The sequence below is a fragment of the Geotrypetes seraphini genome, chromosome 2 (genome assembly GCF_902459505.1).
Source record: "Geotrypetes seraphini chromosome 2, aGeoSer1.1, whole genome shotgun sequence".
In the NCBI taxonomy this organism is placed as follows: Eukaryota; Metazoa; Chordata; class Amphibia; order Gymnophiona; family Dermophiidae; genus Geotrypetes; species Geotrypetes seraphini.
Genome location: NC_047085.1, coordinates 461,041,336 through 461,067,234, shown reverse-complemented (window position 1 = coordinate 461,067,234; position 25,899 = coordinate 461,041,336). Strand labels below are relative to the sequence as shown.

Here is a 25,899-nt window from a genome sequence, read left to right as displayed (position 1 = left end):
ATTTGGAATTCTCTTATCCTGGCACAATGTTTGAGAATTAGCATGTTTTTAACTCTTTCTCCTATTTCTGTGTCTGAAAACAAGTGATGGAACCAGACATTATCATGGGGGATGAAATTAATAGCACCACCCAAGAAAAGCACTGGAACCCTGAAGAGGGAGTACGTAGTAGCTACTGCAGATAGCATGAAGTGCCCAAGTAAAGAAATAAGTGTAGCTTGGAAGGACTGCAGCGAGCTACAAAACCAAAACTGTAGTCTTGTCAAAAAACTGAGATAGAATGTGATTGGGAAATCCCTTGGCGTTCAGCATATGCAGTCACCAGCAGAGATTTCTATTTGTGTAGCTGGTGGAGAGAGTTAGAAACATGATGGCAGACAAAGGCCAAATGGCCCATCCAGTCTGCCCATCTATAGAAACCATTATCTCTTCCACTCTCTTTCTTGAATTCAGACATAGCCTCTGTCTCTACCATCTCTTCCGGAAGACTGTTCCACGAATCTATCACCCTTTCTGTAAAAAAAAATATTTCTTTACATTCTCCTGAGCCTTAACTTCATTCTATACCCTCTCATTCCAGAGCTTCCTTTCAAATGAAACAGATTCGACTCATGCACATTTATGCCACGTAGATATTTAAACATCTCTATCATATCTCCCATCTCCCGCCTTTCCTCCAAAGTATACATATTGAGATCTTTAAGTCTGTCTCCATACTCCTTATGATGAAGACCACGCACCATTTTAGTAGCCTTCCTCTGGACTGACTCCATCCTTTTTATATCTTTTTGAAGGTGCAATCTCCAGAATTGTACACAATATTCTAAATGAGGTCTCACCAGAATCTTATACAGGGGCATCAATACCTCTTTTTTCGTACTGGCCATACCTCTTCCTATGCGCCCTAGCATCCTTCTAGCTTTCATTACCACCTTTTCAACCTGTTTGGCCACCTTAAGATAACCACATACAATCACACCCAAGTCCTGCTCTTCTATTGTTCATGTAAGTTCTTCACCCCCTAAACTGTACCGTTCCTTCAGATTTTTGCAGCCCAAATGCATGACTTAGCATTTCTTAGCATTAAAATTTTAGCTGCCAAATTTCAAACCATTTTTCAAGCTTCGCTAAGGTCTTTCTTCATATGATTTACACCATCCGGGGTGTCTACTCTATTGAAGATTTTGGTATCATCTGCAAAGAGGCAAATCTTACCTGGCAGCCCTTCAGCAATTATCACTTATAAAAATGTTAAAAAGAACAGAACCTTGAGGCACACCACTAAGTAACATCCCTTTGCTCAGAGTGATCTCCACTACCCTCTGTCATCTTCCACTCAACTAGTTCCTGACCCACCCGTCACTTTGGGGCTCAACCCGAGGGCACTAAGTTTATTAGATGTCTTTGTGGAACACTGTCAAAGGCTTTGCTAAAATCTAAATACACCACCATCTAGCGCACTCCCTCTATCCAATTCTCTGGTCACCCAGTCAAAAAATTTAATCAGATTTGTCTGACACGACTTACCTCTAGTGAATCCATGTTGCCTCAGGTTCTATAATCCACCGAGTTCCAGAAACTTCACCTTTCTGTTTTAAAAGCATTTCTATTAATTTGTTTACCAAGAAGTCAGACTTACTGACCTGGAATTCCCTACTTCTTTCTTACTTCCACTTTTGTTCAACTCTGTCCACCAGCTTTTGTGTAGAGGGAACACATCTGCCCTTCTCCAGTCAACTGGTACTACTCCCGACTCTAGAGAAGCATTGAAAAGGTCAGTCAGCGGAGCCACCAGAACTTCCCTAAGTTCCTTCAGCACCCTGGATGTACACCAACCAGCCCCATCGCTTTGACTATCTTTAATTTAGCTAGCTCCTCACAAACACAACCTTCTGAAAATAGACCAGGGTCTACCACTCCTCCATCCCTATTTGCATTTGTCTTCTGTGGTCCTGTTACTGGTGATTCAGCTGTGAACACAGAACAGCAATATTTGTTAAGCAATTTATCAGCTTCTACACTTTTGAGTCTCACATTGTCACTTTTGCACTTCTATCACTGGTATATCTAAAAAATGTCCTTTGTCTTCCCATTTTACCAAATCAGCTATTTTTCTTCCATTTGTATTTTTGCTTTCCCGACTACTCGACCCGCCTCTCAACTTTTCCAGATATTATTGCCTTTCTCTTTCTGTGATCTTTTGTAGTTTATAAAAGCTAACCTATTATTCCTTACCTTCTCAGCTACTATTTTTGAGAACCACAGTGACCTTCTATTCCTTTTACTTTTACTGTACTTGCCTCACAAAAAATTATGTTGCCCTTACAATAAAATTTTTGTTTTGTCTACTGCATTTCTACTCCTTCCAGATGTTCCCATCCAGACAATTCCTTGACGTAATCCCATCCAAACAAAGTTCATTTTTTTAAAAAGTCTAGAACCTTTAACTTTTGAATAAGCCCTCTCTACACCCATCTCAATATGAAGCCATACCATGCAGTAATCACTGGATGCCAGATGATCACCCACTGTAACATCAGAAACACTTTCTCTGTTTGTAAGCACTAAGTCCAGTATAACCCCCATCCTGCATGGGTTCCATTACCAACTGCTAGAACAGTTCTCCTTGGAGAGAATCCAGGATATCCCTACTTCTAGAAGACTCTGCAATAGGGATAACCCCAATCAACATCCGACATGTTAAAATCGCCTATTGGTAAAACTTAGTCAGGAGGGAAGCCCTATCGGTTCTAAGAGTCATAGAGAAGTCATGAACGAAGGAGACTTTAATAAAGAAAAATAACACCTCGGTGGGATAGGGTCTTGGAACCGGTAATAGAGCTGAAATGGAATGTGGATTAGGGTCAGTTTACAGAGCCCTGCATGTGACCACTGAGGAATGGTTCAGGCGTACATTCTTGAACAGGGAGAAAACCAATAACGCTGAGGGAGCGTGATATATAATTTGGAACAGAATAAACTTTTAACAAAGGTATGTCCCTTTTTAGCAGAAGCCTTGGAATAATAGGTGTGGAAAAAAATGGAGGTGGTGTAGAGATCCAGAACTCAAAAGATATAAGTGCGAACCTGCTCATAAGTCTAGCCAGCTCTTAGTGAATGTCCCAGAATGGACGAGGTAAGGTTTAAGAACAGGTCTAGGCTTACAAAGGTAAACATCCTAAAAAGGATGTGTTCTGTCCTCCTCCTCCCCTACAGCCAGTCCCAAGCCTCCAAGGTCTTTAGAATAAAGGAGAGGAAGATGAAGGTTGATCTTGACATTGTCCCTTTGACATTAGAAAAAGGACAGTAGGGTAGGATATTCCAAAAGAATAGTGTGATTATCTCCCGGAGTACTGTATTAGCATTGATGGTACAGTGGTAGACATTTTGCATTGAAGAACCTGATTGATCCTGCTGAGGAAACCAAATCAGTGAACTGTCTATATAGTATTCTCCATCTTCAAGCCTCAGCAGAGAATATGGACTGAAACAGACATCAAGGAAAAGAAGGCAATCTACATGAGAGGTTGTACCCCAATAGTGGCTCTTTCGCAATGAAAAAAATGTGGGCGGGGATCCAACTTAACAGGTTCTACACCCAGATTGGATCCCTCTATTAGAATCCTGGAAAGGTAATATAGCAGAGTCGTTGTGATGGATGGGATAGACTAGACAATCCATCCTGAGCCAATCTACAGTTTGGACAGAGTGAGCACGATGGAGTAACAAAGAGATGAGTTATGCCATGCTTAATAGGCTCCAAAGTAAGCAGAAAATCATGTCCTGTTTACTTCATCGTTATAGTGCACAAAAAAGATGAATACTACCTTACAGGCTCTACAACCATTGTGGATCCCTGCAATAGTATCAGTGGTGCTGTGAATGAGAGTATGCACAGTGGAGAACCATGAGTAAAAGTTCCAATTCCAAAGTGGAGATCATGGAGTAACGATGATCCGGCTCAGTTGGAAATCAGGAAACTTTCAAATGAGGGTCAAGGACAGTCAAATATGCTGGAAGCAACAGTAAGAGAAAGAAACATCTTCCTCTTCTTAATGAGCACATCCTAAAGGAGAGTACAGATGGAACTGAAGAAGTGCATTGCAATCAAAGGGATTAAGGATCTATGCCCTGGGTTCAGTATCTGTCCAATGTAAAGTTTCCTGAGGCTCCTTACATACTGAAGGAAAAAGGGAGACGGAGAGGAATACGATGGGATGTCATAGGATCCTGGAGCAGATAATGCAGACTCCCGTTCAGTGTTTTTAGTGATATGCATGAAGACAGGCCAAAGATAGAATCTCAGATGTTTTGAGATTGAGAGCGTTGAGAAGTATTCTTTCAAGTTTTTGATGGGGAGTGTCGATGTCTACTGGAAGAGCGCTGATAGGAAGCAGAGCAGCTTGTCGGTGTAGACCTGGAATAGATTCCATGCAGCTTCAAAATGCTATGCTTAGGCTGGGCTGGTACCGAAGGAGTCGATGTAAGCACCACTATTGAGTGCAATTTGTGTCACCGAACTCCCTTTAGAAAAACACATTGAGTTGTTCCTTGAAGATCTGCACTGGTACCCTTTGGTCAATAGTCCGTACCATCGGTGCAGCAGCTGCAGCACTGGATCGATGATGTCAAGGGGAAGGAGAATGGTAATGTGATGATGTTCATCGATGCTGTGATGAAAAAACTGGAGTTGGAGTTGTATATGCTATGTTGAGCATGGGCCATGTTAGCATTGGTGACACATGCAAGCGATATTTGTCTTGAATAACTCCTTCAGTTGATTCCAGAAAGAGTACACCGTACCATATGTCTTGATGTACGAAGAGGAGGCCCTGGTACCATATGACACTAGCTGATACAGAAGGTGTAGCAGGTGTCGAAGCATGGTTGCCTCAATAGGCACTGAGCTTCAGAAATGACAGCCTGCATTGCAGAATGATGACATTGATGAGAGGTATGCATCAAATAGACTCAATGCTAGATATGACAATTACACTATTAAAGTTGATGTTTACTGCAATGGCGTTGATGAAAGGCATGTATCAATAGACTAGATGCTAAATATGCCAATGACCCTATTCGATGTCGATGTCCACCAGTCATGACAGGGATCGGCATTACAGAGAAATCCAAGTCGATGGAAATCAGACTCCAGGCCTAATATTTCTAAAAGAGAGGAAGAAAACATTCTGGTAGTTTGTATATAGCTCCGGAGTTAGGGCCAGCTGGAAAGGACGAGACCATGGTAGAGTAGAAAGAAGGCTGAAAACCCATCGACACTGACAGCAAGATCAAAGGTTTTAAAGTGGTCTGAAGGCCCCTTGAAACCAAAACTTATTAATTTGATTAAAAAAAATAAATAAATAAAAATATAAGATATAGAATAATAAAAAATGAACAAGTATGTAAATAGAAAAAAGAGGCGGGAAGGCAACTTGAAAGAATGAAGTTTAAATATGTCTTCTTCACTCTGTGGAAAATGAAAAATGACATCATGAGCTGGCATCGGGCGGGAAGGCACTCATGCATGTGCGATGCTGGCAGTCTCGAAGCTTTGCTAAAAGCTTAAAGTGACAGTACGCTTTACCACTGTCCGAATCAGAGCTATGTGGATGATATCACCCCATGTGTGAGAATATGCTGTCTAAGGATAATCTTCTTTACTGGGCCAGTGTTCATGCTGTCTAAATACAGTGTCTATCACCCACACTTTGTATGCAAACTGCTCTAGTGTATCAGTTGGCAGGGGCAAAAGAGTTCTAAGTACTTGCAAAGGGGTGCAGCGAAAAAGCTGTTCAATATCCACCTTTACAAACTGGTACGGGTGAGTGAGACAGCCAAATTTATAATAGTGTGGTCCCAGGGCTAGGTGCATAAGCTTATCAAACAAAATCTGAATTTTTCTTTTTATATTTCGCTAGACCCCAGTGAATCAAAATATCAGTGGCCCATTTGCATCATTCATTTATGTTAAAAGGCAAAGGGCCAACTTTCTCCACTATTCTTTCAATGTCACTGTATTTCATGGAGTCTTGCAGCACAACTGTTACTGGTGCTGAAGATTCATTTACAGAGGTTACACTAACCTCCCTATCGCTTTGGGTATTGCTCTGGCATGGCAGTAAAAGTTACTCCTTTTTGTTGGTTTGCTCTTCTTGTTCTGGTTCTGTGGCCTGTTTTAACTTTTTCTGTCCCGCTACAAAAACATCTGTGTTCTGTTTCTTTATAAATTGACTACATAGCTTATATGGTGGAGGTGACAAAGGTGTGGAGGGAAATCTGTGAGGAGACAGAATTAACCTGTCCCTATAAGGCAAATTTTGACTTTAAATACAGTGGAACCTCGGTTTGCGAGTAACCCGGTTTGCGAGTGTTTTGCAAGACGAGCAAAACACTTAGCAAACTTTTGTCTCGCAAACTGAGCATGTTCCGCTACACGAGCACCTTCCCCCCGCTCTAACCAGCATCGTACCCCCCGAACCGGCATCGTATCCCCACTCCCCCGCCAACGCCCACCCACGAGAACCGCATCGCACCCCCGTACTGAAAGTGGCATCCGTCCTTCACTCCTCCCAAACATGCTCCTTACCCCTTCTGCCGGTTGGTGGCACAACCGGCAGATGGGGTAAGAAGCATGTTTGGGAGGAAGGGCGGGCAGATGCCGCTTTCAGCACGGGGGTGCGATGACAGTTAGAGCAGGGGGGAGGGGGTGATGGAGCAGCCCCGGTAGCCTTGGGAGGGGGGAGGAGGAGGTAGAACGAATTAAAGCGAGTTTCCATTCATTCCTATGGGGAAACTCACTTTGATATACTGTTCCCTCTAAGCTGAGCAGGAGTCCTCCACCCACAGTCTCACCAATAGAGGGTGCTGTTTTACTGTCACATTTTTCAATTGTGAGGGACAGGCAAGTTCTGCAGGACTCCAGGGAACATACCTGTCCTTAGCGACTGAAAATATTCCACCCCCTAGTGGTAGCAATGCAGCTGGAGGACACCTGCTCAGCTTAGAGGGAACAATAAGTAATTTGATTTACGAGCAAGCTTCTGGAACAAATTATGCTCATAAACCAAGGTTCCACTGTATTTCATTTCTGCCTTAGCCTCTTCTAATTGTTCAGTTATAGCTAAAAAGGAATTTGTAGCTTTAACAATTTGGGTTCATAGCATGGAGATATTAATTTATGCCTCATGTACCGTATTTTCACGCATATAACGCGTGCGTTATACACGATTTTTACAAACGTGCATAACCTTGCGCGTGAGCGCGTTGTACAAAATTTTTTTTACATAGTTTCCCCCCCAACGTCCGATTCACCCCCCCCCGCAGGACCGCTCGCACCCCCACCCCGAAGGACTGCTCGCACGCACTCCCACCCGCACCCCACCCTGAAGGACCTCACGCATCCCCACAGCCTCCCGACCCCCCCCATCATGTAGAAGCTCCTACCGATGTCCTGCTGCTTCCTCTTGGCGGTCCCGGCTCTTCTGTGAGCCCTGCGCTGCTTCCTCTTCTGGCGGTCCCGCCCTTTCTCTGACGTCAAGCCCTCTTGCCCCGCTGACTCCCCGACACGATCGGGGCAAGAGGGAGCTCAAGCCCTCTTGCCCCCCCGACTCCCCGACACGATCGGGGAAAAAGGGAGCCCAAGCCCTCTTGCCCTGCCTACTCCCCAACTCCCCGACAATATTGGGCCAGGTGGGAGCCCAAGCCCTCCGGGCTCTGGCGACCCCCCCCCACTAGTTGTTCGGGCCAGGAGGGAGCCCAAGTTCTCCTGGCCCTGGCGACCCCCCCACCCGCTAGTTGTTTGGGCCAGGAGGGAGCCCAAACCCTCCTGGCCACGGCGACCCCCTACCCCCACCCCGCACTACATTACGGGCAGGAGGGATCCCAGGCCCTCCTGCCCGTAATGTAGTGCGGGGTGGGGGTAGGGGGTCGCCGTGGCCAGGAGGGTTTGGGCTCCCTCCTGGCCCGAACAACTAGCGGGGGGGGGGGGGTCGCCAGAGCCAGGAGGGCTTGGGCTCCCTCCTGGCCCGATATTGTCGGGGAGTTGGGGGAGTCGGGGGGGCAAGAGGGCTTGAGCTCCCTCTTCCCCCGATCGTGTCGGGGAGTCGGCGGGGCAAGAGGGCTTGACGTCAGAGAAAGGGCGGGACCGCCGGAAGAGGAAGCAGCGCAGGCGCAGGGCTCATGAAGGGCCGGGACCGCCAAGAGGAAGCAGCAGGACACAGGTAGGAGCTTCTACATGATGGCGGGGGTTCGGGAGGCTGTGGGGGTGCGAGCGGTCCTGCGGGGGTGGGGGGGGTGAATCGGACGTCGGGGGGGCATCAGGCTTTCAGGGTGGGGACAGGACTTCAAGGGGGAGGAGAGTCGGGGCGGGCGAAAGGAGAGTCGGGGTGGCCAGAGGAGAGTCGGGGCGGGCGAAAGGAGAGCAGGGCAGCATGCGTGGTATACAAAATTTTTTTTACATATATTTCGGTTTCCCACGCGCTATACCCGTGAGCGCGTTTTACACGGGTGCGCGTTATCTGTGTAAAAATACGGTAAGTCTTTGGTTAAATGATTGCACTGAGTGACCAGTTCAGTATTTTCCTGCCTCATGCTAATGAGTCCCTTACATATGCCTTGGATGAAAAGGCACTTTCGTTTGTTTTCTTTCTGATTTCTTGAGAATGATTAACCATTTGTTTTTGAATACTGTATAAGAACATAAGCAGTGCCTCCGCCGGGTCAGACCATAGGTCCATCCTGCCCGGCAGTCCGCTCCCGCGGCGGCCCAAACAGGTCACAACCTGTCTGAATCACCAGAAGGGGCTCCCTTGCCACCTTGGTTTCTCATTTGAAGTCCTATCTTCCCATCGAAGTCCTAACTCTCCGGTCTTGCACATGCACGACCTGGTTTGGGTTTCTATACTTATTACCTGGTTAGCTTTCTATACTTGTGTTACATCCCAGCTCCTCCCTCAGTATCCCACGATCCCTTTATCCCTCAGGAATCCGTCCAATCCCTGTTTGAATCCCTGTACCATACTCTGCCTGATCACTTCCTCTGGTAGCGCATTCCAAGTGTCCACGACCCTTTGGGTGAAAAAAACTTCCTTGCATTTGTTTTGAACCTATCTCCCTTCAGTTTCTCCGAATGCCCCCTCGTACTTGTTGTCCCCTTCAGTCTGAAGAATCTGTCCCTATCCACCCTCTCTATGCCCCTCATGATCTTGAAGGTCTCTATCATATCTCCCCTGAGCCTCCTTTTTTCCAGAGAGAAGAGCCCCAGCCTATCCAACCTCTCGGCGTATGGGCAGTGTTCCAGCCCTTTTACCAGTTTCGTTGCTCTCCTTTGGACTCTCTCAAGTACCGCCATGTCCTTCTTGAGGTGCGGTGACCAATACTGAATGCAGTATTCCAGATGTGGACGCACCATCGCTCGATACAATGGCATGATGACTTCCCGTGTCCTGGTTGTTATGCCCCTCTTTATGATGCCCAGCATCCTGTTGGCTTTTTTCGAGGCTGCTGCGCACTGTGCAGATGGCTTCAGTGATGCATCCACCAGCACACCCAAGTCTCTCTCAAGTCTGCTGTCTCCCAACAATGCCCCCCCCCCAATTTGTAGTTGAACAACGGGTTCTTTTTCCCTATATGCATGACCTTGTATTTTTCCACGTTAAAGTGCATTTGCCATTTGTTTGCCCAGTCTTCCAGCTTGTCCAGGTCCCTTTGTAGGTCCTCACACTCCTCCCTGGACCTAACTCTGCCGCACAGTTTGGTATCGTCTGCAAATTTTATAACCTCGCACTTTGCCTCCTTTTCCAGATCATTGATAAATATGTTGAAGAGTAACTGCCCCAGCACCGATCCCTGTGGCACACCGCTTGTGACTCCCCGCCAGTCAGAATATTGGCCCTTCACTCCGACCCTCTGCAGTCTACCCGACAACCAGTGCTTGATCCATCTGTGCACATCCCCTCCCACCCCGTGGTTCCACAGCTTCCTAAGCAGCCTTTCATGTGGCACCTTGTCGAAAGCCTTTTGAAAATCGAGGTAAATGATGTCTATGGGTTCCCCATTGTCCACCCGACTGCTTATTCCCTCAAAGAAGTACAGAAGGTTCGTTAGGCACGACCTTCCCTTACAGAATCCATGCTGGTTTGTTCTCAGTAGGCCATTCCTCTCGATGTGCTCGCAAATGCCGTCCTTGATCATAGCTTCCACCATCTTCCCTATAATTGAAGTCAGGCTCACCGGCCTGTAGTTCCCGGGGTCACCCCTCGATCCCTTCTTGAAGATAGGTGTGACATTCGCCAATTTCCAGTCCTCTGGTACCTCACCAGTTTTCAAGGATAGGTTGCAAACATGCTGGATTGTGCCCGCTATTTCTTGTCTTAGTTCCTTCAGAACCCTTGGGTGGATCCCGTCCGGGCCCGGTGATTTACCGCATTTTAACCTGTCTATCTGTTTTAGGACATCCTCCTTACTTACCTCTATGTGCTCCAATTTTTTGGCCTGTTCCCCACTCATGAGCTCCTCTGAGTCCGGTATATTAGATGTGTCTTCGCTCGTGAAAACCGACGAGAAGAACGTGTTCAACCTCTCAGCTACCTCTTTATCCTCCTTAATCACTCCCTTCCTATCCCCATCGTCCAACGGCCCCACCTCTTCTCTCGCTGGTCGCTTCCCCTTTACGTAACTGAAGAATGCCTTGAAGTTTTTCGCCTCCCTGGCCAGCCCCTCTTCGTATTCCCCTTTCGCTTTTCTAACCTCTCGGTGGCATTCCTTTTGGCATTTCCTGTGCGCCTGGTGATTTTCCTCCGTTGGGTCCTTTTTCCATCTCCGGAAGGATACTTTTTTGTCATTTATTGCCCTCTTTACTTCAGTTGACATCCAAACCGGGTCCTTTGATCGCTTGTTCTTGCAGCCTTTCCTGAAACTGGGGACGTACATTCTTTGTGCTTCCTGCAGGGTGTCCCTGAATAGGGTCCAGGCGCTTCCCATAGTCTCCATCCTAAAGATGTTTCTGAGCTTCCTCCCCACCATTTCCCTCATAGCAACATAGTCCCCTTTCTTGAAGTTGAGCGTAGTTGTTGCGGTGCTCCTTACTATGGGTGTCCCCCTTTCTAATGTGAATCTGATCGCGTTGTGATCACTGTTGCCTAGTGGTCCTCCCACTTCTACCCCTCTTGCAGGCCCCCCTAATCTGTTTAGGATGAGGTCAAGAGTAGCACCCCCTCGCGTTGGTTCTTTGACTAGTTGCTCCATGAAGCAGTCCCTCACAGCTTCTACAAATCCTGTTTCCCTAGTGCAGTTGGAGTGACCCGTACTCCAGTCTATTCCCGGGTAGTTGAAGTCCCCCATCACTGTTACACTTCCAGTCCTGCATTCCTGTCTCAGTTCCGCTTCCAAGTCGTGTCCGACTCCTTCTGGCGTACCAGGTGGGCGATAGTACAGCCCCAGTTTTATGCCTGCACCCTTGTTTCCCGGCAATTTGACCCATAGCGATTCCAGCCCCTCTGCCTTTGTTGCCATATCCATCCCGACCGAGTGGATAGAGTCCTTTATATATAGTGCTATGCCTCCCCCCTTCTTGTGGGTCCTGTCCCTCCTGTAGAGCTTGTACCCCGGCAGCGCCACATCCCATTGATTTTCCTCTGTCCACCAGGTTTCTGCAATTCCAATTATATCTAGGTCCTCCCCCTTGGCCACGACTTCTAGTTCACCCATCTTGGCCATGAGGCTTCTTGCATTTGCGTATAAGCACCGCAGGTCCCGTAGGTCCCGTCGTTTTTCCTCCACCTCTGCATTTACCTGGGCCGCCTGCCCTTGGATTTCGGGCAGTTCTCCCGTTCCCCGTGCTTCTGCTTTGCCCTCAGCCTTTACCCTCTTAGCTTTCAGCTTCCCCACTTTCCCGCCACCCCACTTCCCCGCTTTTCCTCTGGGTTTTCTAGCCCTACCGGCCCCCTCCTGGGCTATCATCCCTTGAGCCTCTGTTTGATCCCCCTCGCCTTGTGGTACCTCTATATTGCCCTCAGCTTTCGCCCTCATGCCACCCAGTCCCCCTGTGTCTCCATGCCCCTTAGTCTTCTCCCAGCAAGCTCCCTTTACCTGATGTTTCCCTCGCTGTCTGATCATAAGATCCTCCGGTCCCTCTGCTTCCTCCCTGCAGTCAGCCCGTTCAGCATCTGTTCTGGATACTGTTGTCCGAAGCGTCAACATCAGATCAGCTGTCGGCGTTCCCCCTCTCCTCAGTTTAAAGCCCTCTCGATCTCCTTCCTCACATTGGCTGTCAGTAGTCTAGTTCCCGCTGTGCTCAGGTGCAGGCCGTCCCGCCGGTAGAGCTTGCTCTTTCCCCAGAAGGACGTCCAGTTCCTCACAAAGTGGAAGCCTTCCTCCTGGCACCATCTCCTCAACCATGCATTCACAGCCTGGAGGTCTGCCTGCCTCTTTGCATCTGCTCTCGGTACAGGCAGGATCTCCGAGAATGCTATCCTCCGTGTGCTCCGCTTCAGCTTTCGTCCCAGGACCCTGAACTGGTCAGTCAATGTGGCCATGCTGAAGTTCCTCCGGCTCACATCATTCATTCCGACGTGGATTATTACCGCAGTCTCCTCTGTCTCTTCCCCGTCCAGGATCCTCTCGATCCTATCAGTGATGTCTCGTGTCTTGGCCCCTGGGAGACAAGTCACTAGCCGGTCCTCCCTTCCTACAGCTACGTGACTGTCTACCTCTCTCAAGATCGAGTCTCCCACCACAATAGCAGACTTCCCTTTCCTCAGCAACCTCTTCTGCCTAAGGTCCGTGTCCTTGGTGTAGTGCAGTGTCTCTCCCTCGGGGTCCCGGCGAGTCGCGGTCTCCTCCTCTTGCGTGGTTCCTCCGCTAGGTCCTTCCCCGGTGTCGCCTTGTGGATCCTGGGTCTCGTCTACCGACATCCGTCTGTGCAGCTGCTGGTCCCGTTCCTCCACCTTCCTATAGGCCTCCTCAATGAATCTCTCGAGGTCCCTCACCTGGTCCACAATGGGGCCTGCTCCGTCTGTGTTCTGGGTTGACCAGCTCGTCTCCTCTGTGGTGCGCAGTCCCTCCAGTCCATCCAGTTCCTGGACCCTGACCCTCAATCTGCCGACCTCCATCCTCAGGCTTTCCAGTTCCTGACACCGACTGCATATGTACTCCCGCCTTCCCAAGGGGAGGTTGTCGTACATATTGCACTCTGTGCAGTATACCGGAAAGTACCTCTGGGATCCTGGGTCCTCCATCGCTCTCGTAAAGTGCTGGTGTGCTCCTGCTGATTGGAGCCTGTTATTTTGTTAGTTTCAGAATCCAACTGTCGTCACTGCAGGCGCTTCACAAAGGCGCGCCGAACGGCTGAGCGCCGTTGGCGCTGTGCTCTTTTAAATGTTCCCTTTCGGTCAGGGAGAGGGGCGGAGCAGGGCTCCCACGCTGCCTCTCTTCGGGAACAATCTGGATACGCTGTCTCCCGCTGGTGGCCTGAAAGGGGGCCCGGCTGGCTGCTGTGCTCTTTTAAATGTTCCCTTTCGGTCAGGGAGAGGGGCGGAGCAGGGCTCCAACGCTGCCTCTCTTCGGGAACAATCTGGATACGCTGTCTCCCGCTGGTGGCCTGAAAGGGGGCCCGGCTGGCTGCTGTGCTCTTTTAAATGTTCCCTTTCGGTCAGGGAGAGGGGCGGAGCAGGGCTCCCACGCTGCCTCTCTTCGGGAACAATCTGCTTTTTGGGAAATCACTTTCATAAAGACCTCTATTTCTTTCAAAATATTTCTGACAATAGTTGTGAGTTCTTAAGAGTCCATATTTGAAGCTGCAGAAGCCTGCTGTGGTAGTTGGGTCTTGCTCATATATTAATACTGCCTTATATATATGGCTCTAAGTGTGTAACCTTTGATGTCAAAATGCTCCCACTTATGATAGAGGAAGACTTTAGTCATAGGTAGAAAAATGGGGGTTAAGCATGTTAGGTCAGAGTTATCAGCATAAAGACCACACTTATGCCCCCACTTTGAGTACAAACGTTACTACCTGAAACAGGAAGAGTAGCAGGAAAAAATGAAAGAAAGGTGTTATAAGAGCAGGGTTTCCAGCTATCAGTTACAGCCCAGCATACACTGGTGCTTGCACCAAGACAGAGACTGATAGGAAATAGAATTAAAAGCACAGTCACAAAAGTAGAGTTGTTAGCACGTACAGATGTGGGGTGTCTTAACTGAGCGACTGTTTAACTTCGTACCACTTCCAAAACTCAAACACTAAACCAAATTTTTGAAATAAACTCTGATAAGCATATAACAGATCAGAAAATGCAAACAACACTGCATCATGCACAAGTAAAAATAAAAATCAAGGGTTAATACAGAGCCTTTTGGATAAGGAAAATCTCATCAAGTAATACATAGATATTACTGGAACCTTTCACACATGTCACTAAGCACTACCAGTATACAGAGACTGTTCACTAAATTGTGTTATTCAGCCTAAAACCACAATATTGATTCCTATCTCACTCTGTCTATAACTAATCTTTAATCAAAAATGCACAAGAATTTTTGAGTGAAAATACAATCTCTCACCTTGTCTAGGCAGCATATATCATACCTAGTGCACAGTGCATGCAAAAAATAAATAAATTCTACTTACCTTAAAGTCTCCGGGAGGGACCAAGATGAAGCTTCCAAATGTAAGGATTTGCAAGGGGGTGCAGCAGATGAGCCCTCAAAATGTAAGGTTATGGCCCTACAATCCACAAGAGGTCCTGAGTTCAGTACCCTCAGAGGTGGTTCAGCAGGAGTGAAATTAATGACAATGACAGCCAAGAGTGATTGCATAAAATATATTGTGTAGAAATAGGTTTAATATAACAGAGATGCAATGTTTAGTAGAAAGATAAATAAAAATATGATTGATTACTAATATACAGAGAGATATTCTATTATGTAGCTTGCTTCTGTGCTCTTATAAATGAGAGAGAAAAGACAGGTTCCTGAATAGGTGCTGTGAGGGACAAAGACGAAGATAAGCAAGGGTCCAGAGAGGAAAAGGGATGGTCAAGAGAGGAGGCTTTTATAAGTTGGAATCTCATTCTAAAAATAGCATCTATTGTTGCTGTTAAGTATGTATTTTCCAGTATCTTTCTGTCCATAATTTGGAAACTGTTTGAAACAATGGTAATCCTAACTGATAAGGAAGTTGCAATACTTACAAGAATGGTAGATAGAATTAGTTTGTCTAGCTACTTTATCCCATTCAAATAGCATACCTTCTTGATAAACAATCTAGTCTGGCTAGATATTTAATGTGGATTCTGTGCTGGAACTTTTAAGGTCTGTCTGCCCTAACATGCCCAAGACCAGGTCTGTTTAATATAATCTCTCACAGGCCTTTGCTAACATTGGTTAGACCAACAGAAAATGCAGACAGCTAGCCTTGTAAAGCTGAAATGGCAGCTATGCAGGTTGGTGCAGGCTGATTGGCACAATACTGTGGAGTAACTCACCATCCAAATGAACCAGGGGGTTTCCAGATGTGTGTCCAAAATTACATTACTTTACATTACATTAGGTATTTCTATTCCGCCATTACCTTGTGGTTCAAGGCGGATTACAAATGGATTGTCCGGAGATTAGAAGTATTTCGGGAGTAGTTTGTACATTTCTTTGAGTTGCTAAGGATTATATCTGAGTTGTCATGATACTGGAAGTACATATGTTGTCATGGTATTGGAAGTACTGTACATATGTAGTAGTTGCAGGTGATGCTTGGGGCATTTCTGATTGTGTTAGTTCGGTTTTATGTGTTTTTTGAATAGAAGGGTTTTTATTTCTTTTTTGAAGATTTTGTAGTCTGTGGTCGTGGTCAATAGGATGCAGAGTTGTGGGTCGAGTGTTGTAGCTCGAGTGGCTAGGAGGTTTGTACAATGATTGTACAATGATCCCTAATGCGAATGGGACTCTGGAGCAGATGACTGGTGACTGCACCCATATTCACGAGGGTGCATTACAAAAAATGGCTGCAATTTGTGCAAGAGTATTGACATTGGACTTGCACCGACTGGTAGATAGTTGCCTTCTCTGATGAGTTGCATTCTGAGCTCCATTAAGCGGACAGACGTTGGCATGTCAAGTGTGAAACTGCCGAGAACAAACACCCAGCAGCCATTGTTGCACATACACAAACTGGTGGTGGCAGTGTTATGGTGTGGGGAATGTTTTCTTGGTATGGTCTGGTTCCCTCAATACCTCTGGAAGGCATTCTTAACCGATATGGATATGTCTCCATCCTTACCAATCAAATACACCTGTACATCTTGACAGTCTTCCCTATGGCCGATGGGATCTTTCAACAGGACAATGCAACATCATACTACCAAAACTGTTTGCGAGTGGTTCGCAGAGCATGACCAAGATTTCCAGTTACTTCCCTGACCTCTGAATTCCCCAAACTTTAAGCCAATCAATCACATTTGGGATCATCTCAACTGACATGTTCGAAGACTGGATCCTCTACCAAGCACCCCTTAGCAACTGTTGGCTGCACGGCTCTGACAACCATCTTACAGAGTCATTCCCAAGGTGTCTGACTGCCATCCGTGCTGTCAGAGGCAATTATTTTGGATATTAGCAGGTGTCATAATAATGTGACTCGACCGAATATAGACATATATTTGAGCTTAATTTCCCTTTGTAGCTGCTAAGATGTGGAATGAACTCCCTTTAGATATTACATTAACAAATTATTTACAGTTTAAGTGTCTTAAGTCTTAGCTATTTCAAAAATATTTGTTATGAAAGAAAGAGATGATATTGACTTTTCAAAATTAATTAAGGGTCCTAAAATTCCCGAGCATATAAAAAGTAGTCTTGAAATGCCTATACCGATAAAGGAATTGCAAACAGCATTGAAGTCCCTTAGAGTTGGATCCGCTCCAGGTGGTGATGGTTTCATGGTAGAATTTTACAAGACATTCAAAATTACCTTATTAGCTAAATTTATTTCAGGCTCAACTAACTAAAGGTTGCATATTAGGTACTATGGCAGAATCCTTGACGATAGTTTTGCCAAAGCCAAATAAAGACCCTATGTTGGTGTCAAACTACAGGCCTATTTCTTTGATAAATGTAGATGGTAAACTTTTGGCAAAATTATTGGCTCTGAGCTTAGCTAAGGCTCTCCCTTACATGATTGGAATGCATCAAACGGGGTTCGTTGCTCAAAGACATTCTTCAAATAATACTAGATTGGCGTTACATATGTTAAATTTATCAAAAGATATGGAAGACCCGACCTTCTCTGTATCTTTGGATGCAGAGAAGGCATTTGATCGAGTGGAATGGACATTTATGTATCAAGCTAAGGAATGGTTTGGTATTGGTTCTGGATTTATTCGGATGATTCAAATCTTGTATAGCTCCCCTATTGTCAGATTATATATTAATAATAATTTTTCAGACCATTTTCGTCTGGAGAGGGGAGTTAGGCAAGGATGTCCATTATCTCCTTTACTGTTTGATATTGTTTTGGAACCCTTGTTATTACCTATTCAACAGGTAGAAGAGATTCAGGGTATTCCTTATGCAGGTCGGGAATATAAAGTCTCTGCTTATGCAGATGATATTTTGCTTCATTTGAAAAATCCAGAGAATACCATTCCACGTTACTGGAGTTGATTGATAAATTTGGGAAGTTTTCAGGATATAAGATAAATTGGAGTAAATCAGAGGTTCTTCTTTTAAATGTTAACTGTTCCAAAGGTTTATTTGACACATTCCCTTTCCTTTGGAAGTAAGGTGGTATAAAATATTTAGGAATTTGGATACATAAGACATTGGAAGAAACGATACAAGTAAATGAAAAGTCTATATTATTAAAGATATCGGAAATGTGTGAGCATTGGAACCCACTGCATTTATTTTGGTGGGGGAGAGTGCAGACAATAAAAATGATGATTTTGCCTGTAGTTTGTTACCAAATGGGTATACCACCGGTTTATTTTCAGGGGTCTTTTTATAAAAAATTGAATAATATTCTTATCAAATTTATTTGGCTGGGTAAAAAAGCCAGAATTGCATTAGTATCTTTGCAAAAATTGATTGCGGAGGGTGGGGTAAATTTTCCCAATTTTTATAGGTATCATCAGACCTATATAATACGCCAGGGAATGTATTGGATCCTCCCCAAGCTCTTGGAACATCTTCCAGATTGATTATACCTAGAATTGAAAATTATGTCCCCAATGAGATTATCCCATATATTGAGTATCAGAATACCTAGATATGCTAAAGACAACATAATTTTATTGGATACATGGAAAACAATTAAATTTGATAAACTTACAGATGTTCCTATAATTAAATCTACTTTACAGTCCTTATGGTTAAACTCCAAGATTCAAATAGGCAGTGCTGGGATCGCCTGGAAGAATTGGATGCAGGCAGATATTCGGACATTAGATGATGTTATATCTAATGGAAAACTGCTTGAATTTTCACGGCTGCAACAATCATTTGGCATTTTAAAATCTCAACAATATACGTCGTTGCAGCTGAAGCAGGCCATTCAGACTGAGGTTCCCTGAATGGAAAAATTTTAAAACTTATTATAGCTTGTAGATCCTTTGCTACCAGATAGATTTAGTAGGACATCAGGCCGCTCAGTGGTATAAAATAATTTTGGAATTTTTGAATAAAAAGCCAAAAAACAGTGTTAGAGACATTTGGAGCATTGAGATAAAGCAGTATATTTCTGCATCTCGATGGCCACGAATTTGGTCTTGGAGGTTAAGATGTACAGTGTCGGAATCTATGAGACAAACTTGGTTATTTTTGTTGCATAGGATTTTTTGGACCCCAGTTCGATTACACAAACTTGATAATTCAAAATCTAATAGATGTTGGCATTGTCATATTAATATAGGGACATTGGATCATCCATTATATTTTTGTCCAATGATACTTAGTTTTTGGAGGTCAATTTGGTGAAAAATTAATCTTATATTAGAATCATCTATTCCTTTATCATATCAAACCATAATTTGTGGTACGTTGCTTCAAGTAAAGCCTGTGTTGGATAAATACAAAAGCCGTCTTTTATTGATCTTGACAGAAATAGCTGTCCAAATGATCACGAGAAACTGGAAATCTCATGACAGATTAAATTACACATTCTGGTGGACAAGTGTATGTAACACCTATAAATACGAAAGAATGAATGCGGAATGTTCAGGATCTGGTAGTACATTTAATAAAATATGGAGCCCATTGACTGCATATGTTAGTACACAGTAATGATAAAATGCTTAGATTACCTTTCACATCCTAGGGTGGGGGGAGGAGAGGGAAGAGTATTTAAGAATTAAATATTTGAGTATAATGTTATATAAATAATATGTTTAGGATTTAGATATTTGGGAAGTTGGATGGGAGGAAAGGTAGTTTTTTCTTTTCTATTTGTGTATTATGGTGCATTTTATGTAATTTTTATTGTCATATTTGTAATGCACCGCTAAAGCCCTAAAATTAATAAAGATTATTAAATAAATAAATAAATATATATATATATATATATATATTTGTTATGATTCAATCTTTGGAAAGTAAGTGATATTACCATATCCTCCCTAGATATACCTAGGTATATTTGACTTTGTTATCTGCATTGAACTCTAAATAGTATATGTGAACTGTAAGTGATGTACTGGTATTGATACTAGTACGAAATTTAATTTGATGCACTTTCACCCCAGGCCAGAAAATAAGATGTAAAAAGAAATGCTGCAGCAAACTCCATGGAGCCCATATGAAGTCTATTCCCCTTTGATCTCACAACATAAAAAAACTCAATCAACAGCTATCTCTGTTGTAGGTCCACATTTGTGGAATACACCAGGGTTTTTAAGATTATGTAGAGAGAGAAACTCATTTAGGAAACAGTTGAAAACTTACCTATTTATTAAAGCATTTTATTAGTTTTTGAAGAAAAATGTTATTTTACAGTTCATAAGCGGTGAACTTTTTATTAGCATTATGCTATTTTTAATTATTATATTTGGAAGGAATAGATAGGATGTGTCTGTTGTACTATGTTTAAGTTTTGAATATGTATGTTTTCTACTGCAACCCGCTTAAGTAGATAGGCGGGGAAGAAATTTTTAAAATAAAATAAATACATAAATAGAGATATCTTTCATAAACCAGTATGTTTTAGTAGACTGCTTCCTTGAATCAATTAAGATAACTTCCATTTCTCCAGAACTGCAGAGATGCTAATAGTAAGCACAAAACATACTTACTGTTAGAATTAACAAATGAATTTATGGGTACATAATATTTTCTTGATCGTGTGTACTCAATGCATGTAAATGCTCTAACCAAGGGCTGATAAACATGAGGGAAACTACAGTATATTTGACAAGGCCATGAAGGCATTTTGAGTATCTTGGAAGCTTATTCTGTTTTACCTTTTATAGAATTTTATCATAAGCAGAAAAGGATATAATTCTGCAAGCACCTGCTACTCTGTATTAGCCTGTTCTTATTTTTAGGAATCCCCACTTCCCCATGGTATTCTCTACTACAGACAGTAGGTGCCAGGTTTGTCCAGAGTCATTTTGTGCTCCTCCAAAATCTGTCATTATATAGTCCAGCTCCAGACTTTCAGTGCCTCTACAGATGAAATGTAATACCTTTAAAGAGTCTTCACATCTGTATATATTTTTCACATTCTATCTAAAAAATATAATTCAAAATGCATTGAGTGTTTCACTGATCTATACAACCACCACATTGTCAGCATAATTTTGTTTTTTATAGAAGTATTTAAAGTACAAGTGGAAGCCCTTTTTGCAATAATAGCAGCCATGAGTTATTTAGGTTAAGTGTCTACCAACTTTGCATAACACAATACGCCATTTTTGCCCATTTTTCTTGACACAACAGCTCAAGATTCCATGTTTAGGGATCCCTATAGACTTCAATCTTCAAGACTTGACACAAATTTTCTACTTGATTCAGGATTGAGCTTTGATTGGACCACTCAAACATATGTTCTCGCTGAAAACACTCCATTATTTCATTTGCTGTGTGCTTAGGATCACTATCCTGCTCAAAAGGTGACTTATCCCCAATCCCAGGTCAATGGCGGAGTAGAACAGATTTTCCTGCATGATCTTCCAGCACTGTGAATTGTATTTCCATCAATTTTAATCTGTCCCCAGTGTGACAAAATACTGCCCCCCCAATATAATGCTGCCACCATCATGACTGCATTAGCAGGGTGATGAGTTGGGTTTGTTTTGTCACTTAGCATTTGGACCAAAAAAGTTCTACTTTGGCCTCATCAAACTACAAAACATTCCCCCATATCTGTGCAGTTTCTCTCTAAAGTTTCTTTGCAAATGGTATTCTGTACACTGGCTTCCTTTTTTCCAATACAGGCCATGTTTGTAAAATTATTTTGCAATTGTTTTACCATCAACATTGTCCCCAATTTTAGTTTTTAGATTTTTGTAGTTCCTTTAAAGTAATCTTAGGCCTCAGAGTGGCATTCTTCAGCAGTACTTATTTTGGAAGGATAGCCTAAGGCAGTTTCTTGATAGTGCCAAATTGTTTCTACTTTACCTGACAATGATGCATGGAATATTTAAACACAGTGAAATTTTCTTATTGCCTTTACCTTGTATACAGGAAAAAATATACCCTGTATATTTTATCCTGGAGTTTTCAGTAACTGTTTTTGCCATCACTGTTTTTTTTATATATTTAGATCTTTGCTTCAAATTCATATCATACTACAGAAGCAGCTTGAGTCTTCATTCAGAAGTATTTGAATCAGCTCAGATGCCATGAATTGATACAGAGAAGCACTATTAAAATTCAGTATGGGCCTTTAAGGTAGCTTCTGGAACTAGCGATCATTTGGGTTTCCTAAGAAAAATGATATACAAAGAATCAAGATTTTTAGTAATTACATTTTAAATTGCATGTTTTAGACCGCAGAACGTGAAAACACACACAAGGATGTGAAGACACTTACAGGGCACTTTATGATCTAGTTCTTCCTCCTTTATATAGAATATGGTCACCCGAGTATCCATTTGGATCAATACTGTTTCATAACACACTCTCGTTGAAGGCTGCAACAGCCATCAAGATCACTATTAGCTCTAGAGTCATTTGATATTTCTCCTGTTTTAGTCAAATTACTTGCACGATTGAACATGAGTTCCTTATACAGTTCTTGATGCATTTGTAGTTAACATAAGTGTATCAACTAAAGGATTGCTAATCCTTAAATGAGGCTGTTGCAAGTTCTCCACCATTAAAGAGAACTAAACTCGCTGTTATTTATTGATATTTAGTATAAAAGAGGGTCTTGCTGAAATTTTAGCATCTGCAGAAGCTGATGCACGCAGTGGCCTTATGACCAAACAATATCATGAGGGACTCTGCCAAAGCATTTGATATGTCCATAAGATTTTTTGGTGATCCTTATTAGAATGTCTACCTTTGATACAGAAAAAAGGCTCTTCCTGCTTGGGTAATTTATCAGTGCTCCAAACACAATGCAGATGCTGTGATAGTTGAAAAATTTAATTTTGAGTAATTTAGGATCAATAGCAATGATTCTAATAGACGAATCATCTGAAGAAAAAACCTGTTTAGTTTCACCGGGAGAAGAACCTTATACCAACCAACCACTCCAAATCATTCCTTCCCGAAACCCTATCCATGCCTCCTTAAAATCTCTGTGTGTTGTGGCTTTTAAAAATTGTTCTTTGCACGTGTAAGCAAGCTACACATTTAGAAGCCACAATTTATAGGTCAGGATGTTTCTGAAATAGGGGCCTTATACATTTCAAAATCTGAATTAAAGTATTTCCTTGTACCAGCTTGCAATCTAAGTTTTGTAGCTGAGGCAACAGTGCATAAAGCACCCCAACTAAGACTGCAAGTTTAATTAATGGGAGAAGTAAGATTTGACCCCCTAGCTTTAAACCCACTGCACTAGCCAGTAAGGATTCTCTTCTAATCAGCTGTTCATATATGACACATGGACAACCAAAAGTTTTGTGTGTTCAATCCAAGCAGTAAATTCTAATACTTGATTAAAACTGTACCACCACTGCTTATTTCTAGGATAAATAGCATAAAATCATTTTTACTCTTTTGGGATCTTGCCAGGTACTTTTCAACTTGGATTGTCCACTGTTGAAAACAGGATATTGGGCTTGATGGACCTTTTGGTCTGTCACAGCATGGCAACTCTTATGTTCTCATGTAGTCTTCTACATAGGAAAAGATTTTGAGAAAACTCTTGGTGCAACTAAGAGCCCAAAAGCAACATTCTTTATTCATAATGAGGAATATCACTATAAAATGCAATGTTTTTGGTGCAGTGAATAGATGCTTTATACCGAGACCTAGAGAGCAAATTCAGATCCTCAGATACAGAAATTCATCTTTTTGAAGAAGGAATATGTTCAGGTCTCTCAGTTCAATACTGTTCTCAAATTTTCCCACTTATTTTGCATTAAAATATATATGGAATTTTATTTAAATTTGTGATTCTCCTAAATACAACACCGCTCTAGGCTAATTACAAACAACTATTAAAAACAACTATTGTTTATCTTCATGAAGCATAGTCTCTAACCAGAGAAAGTATATCTGGCCTGACACATCCAATAACTCAAACTCCTTAAGTATGTATTGATATATATTTTGGACATTCATATGCTATTATAGGCCAAAGATACTAACTACATATTAATAATTTTCCAGGTGAAGTTCAGATATGTTAAGCCCACCAATAGAGATGTACCTCAGCAGCAAAGCAGTCAAAGCAGCCCTGTTGATTCCTTCTTGTTTCACCATTCAGACTCCTACCAGACGTGATCAGAATATGGAGCGGAGGAAACAGACTTGACCTTCACTTACAAGGACAAATGCAAGACCTAAGTGCTCTTGCATCAAGTCAACAGGACCTTGGTATGTTGCACAAAGGCCAAAGCTAGTTCTGCCAGGTGAGGGTAGTGATGAACCTTGGAGCTACTAGCTCCCTAGGCTTGGTATGAGATATTTGGTTGGCAAAATCAACTTGAAAATTCATGGACTGGCCAAAAAATATCTCATTGGTTTTTCTGCCCTAGATGGAAAACACTCTTCAAAGGATGCAAGAAAACTTACATGTCCATCTTAAAAGATATTACCCTTTGGTGGAGCACTAAGGAACCATGTGAAGAAATATCAGCATCTCAAACTAAAATGGACAATATTTGCTCCAAAACCTTCAGTGGTAAATAAAATGACCTCAGAAAAACATAAGTGTTGCAGGTACATAATAGTGCTTTTCCAGCAATGGTGTTTTCAGTACTATTCTGGTCTTCAAAATAATTTCCAATAAGCAGGGCCAGGTATAGAGAGAATTTCAGTGCTCACCTGGGCAGATGATCTGAACATGTTCTCAATAAGTACACTCTTGTTTTTCTTTACAACCCAACAGAGTCAATTTGAGATTAGAAAGTACCAACAGTTTATGGAAAACCTCAACTTCCCCTCTATACTGATGCTTTCTAGACTAGAGCCAGAGATCCTGGATATGTTGCTTTTCTAAATGGTCCAATATAAAACCTCTGAGATATAGAGGTAGGAATTGTAGAAATACCTCTGCAGAGGTACGAGTTATAAGAGGGCTAATTACATTTGTAAGGGAAAAAATAAGTGGAATACAGTGACACAACAGCCAGAGTAAGCTATACTAGTAGATGAAAAAATTTAAGGAACAATTTAATAATTTGTTGGATGTACTGGTAAAGTGTCTGATCAATGTCGCATATTATCTTAATCCAAACTGAAAAATTGGTATTAATGGGGATGATCTGTCCTTGCATATTATCTTATGTATTTTAAGCTCAGGATTGTTTGTTGATGTATGCTCCATGAACTCAGCTGCTGTAGTATCAAGTTTATATAAGACAGTAAAGCCATTTTGCCACTCCCCAATACCCACTTCAGCTACAAAACAATTATCTGATTATATTTTCCATTTAGATCTTCTCTCCCTATCCTATTTTTTCTGCTGTCCTTACTTTTTCAGTTCCGTTGAATCCTTACTAGAACTTCTTTTTTCTATTACTACTTTTCTTGCCTCCCAATGACATTTTCTCCTATATCTTCTTCTCCATCAGCTTCCCTCCAGTCCTCTCCCCACTCACACACATGCACCAATCCCAAGATCTCTTCTTCCCTTATTTTCCCATTCAGTTAGCCTTCCTATCCTTCTTTCTTATTTTCTTTCCCTGTTGTATTTTGCCAACATAATACTTTCTGCAATCAAATCAGATCCTCAATGCTGTTGTATTCTCTTCTCCTTCCCTTAAAGTTTAGCCATTGTTCTAACCCCTATGTTGCTGAATCTGAAGCAGAATTGATCAGCTTCTTCCCTTCTCAGGGTCAAGTTCAGATACTTTGATTTCCCTGTAGCAGAAAGTTGCTACAGCAGTATATTTTTCATTCGTACCCTGTAGTTCAACAGGGCTCTGGAGATCATATCAAATGAGATGCACAGATGAAGGCACTGAATTGAGAAGTGAGCCACATTTATTCATCAGGTCCTATGATCTCTTGGTCTGAAGAAAACTTAATTTAAGTTCCAAAAATTAAAACCTGGCAAACAAATGGAGTTCTTACTCTGGAGACTGGGACGGGGAAGGAGGGCTTTCAAAGGTCCCTGGTAATGCAGAAGAAACTGGCAACAATGGCTCCCGTGGAATTCCAGAAGGGATAGTGTTAGTACTTGCATCCACATTTAGATTCTAAAAAAAACAAACAAATGAATAAAATTTAGGATAGATTTTGTAAGGTTAGCCTTGAAGAGTTATAACATATACGCTGTAATACAGAATGCCAGCTTTA

At 42.8% G+C, this 25,899-nt stretch overlaps 1 protein-coding gene across 14 annotated transcripts in view; it reads right to left on the bottom strand.

Moving 5' to 3' along the window:
* Positions 1 to 25,899, bottom strand: part of LARP4B (La ribonucleoprotein 4B) — a 505,004-nt gene that overhangs the window by 138,579 nt on the left and 340,526 nt on the right. For 9 of the 14 annotated variants that reach the window (XM_033931563.1, XM_033931553.1, XM_033931554.1 and 6 more), the window contains 2 exons: positions 25,675 to 25,799; positions 14,630 to 14,725 (listed from right to left, as the gene is read on the bottom strand). The exons of 1 other annotated variant lie outside the window; for it this stretch is intronic. In XM_033931563.1, the coding sequence (XP_033787454.1) occupies positions 14,630 to 14,725; positions 25,675 to 25,799 (221 nt within the window). The remainder of the gene's footprint in view (positions 1 to 14,629; positions 14,726 to 25,674; positions 25,800 to 25,899) is intronic. 4 more of the 14 variants (XM_033931560.1, XM_033931562.1, XM_033931564.1 and 1 more) reach the window with 1 other exon arrangement.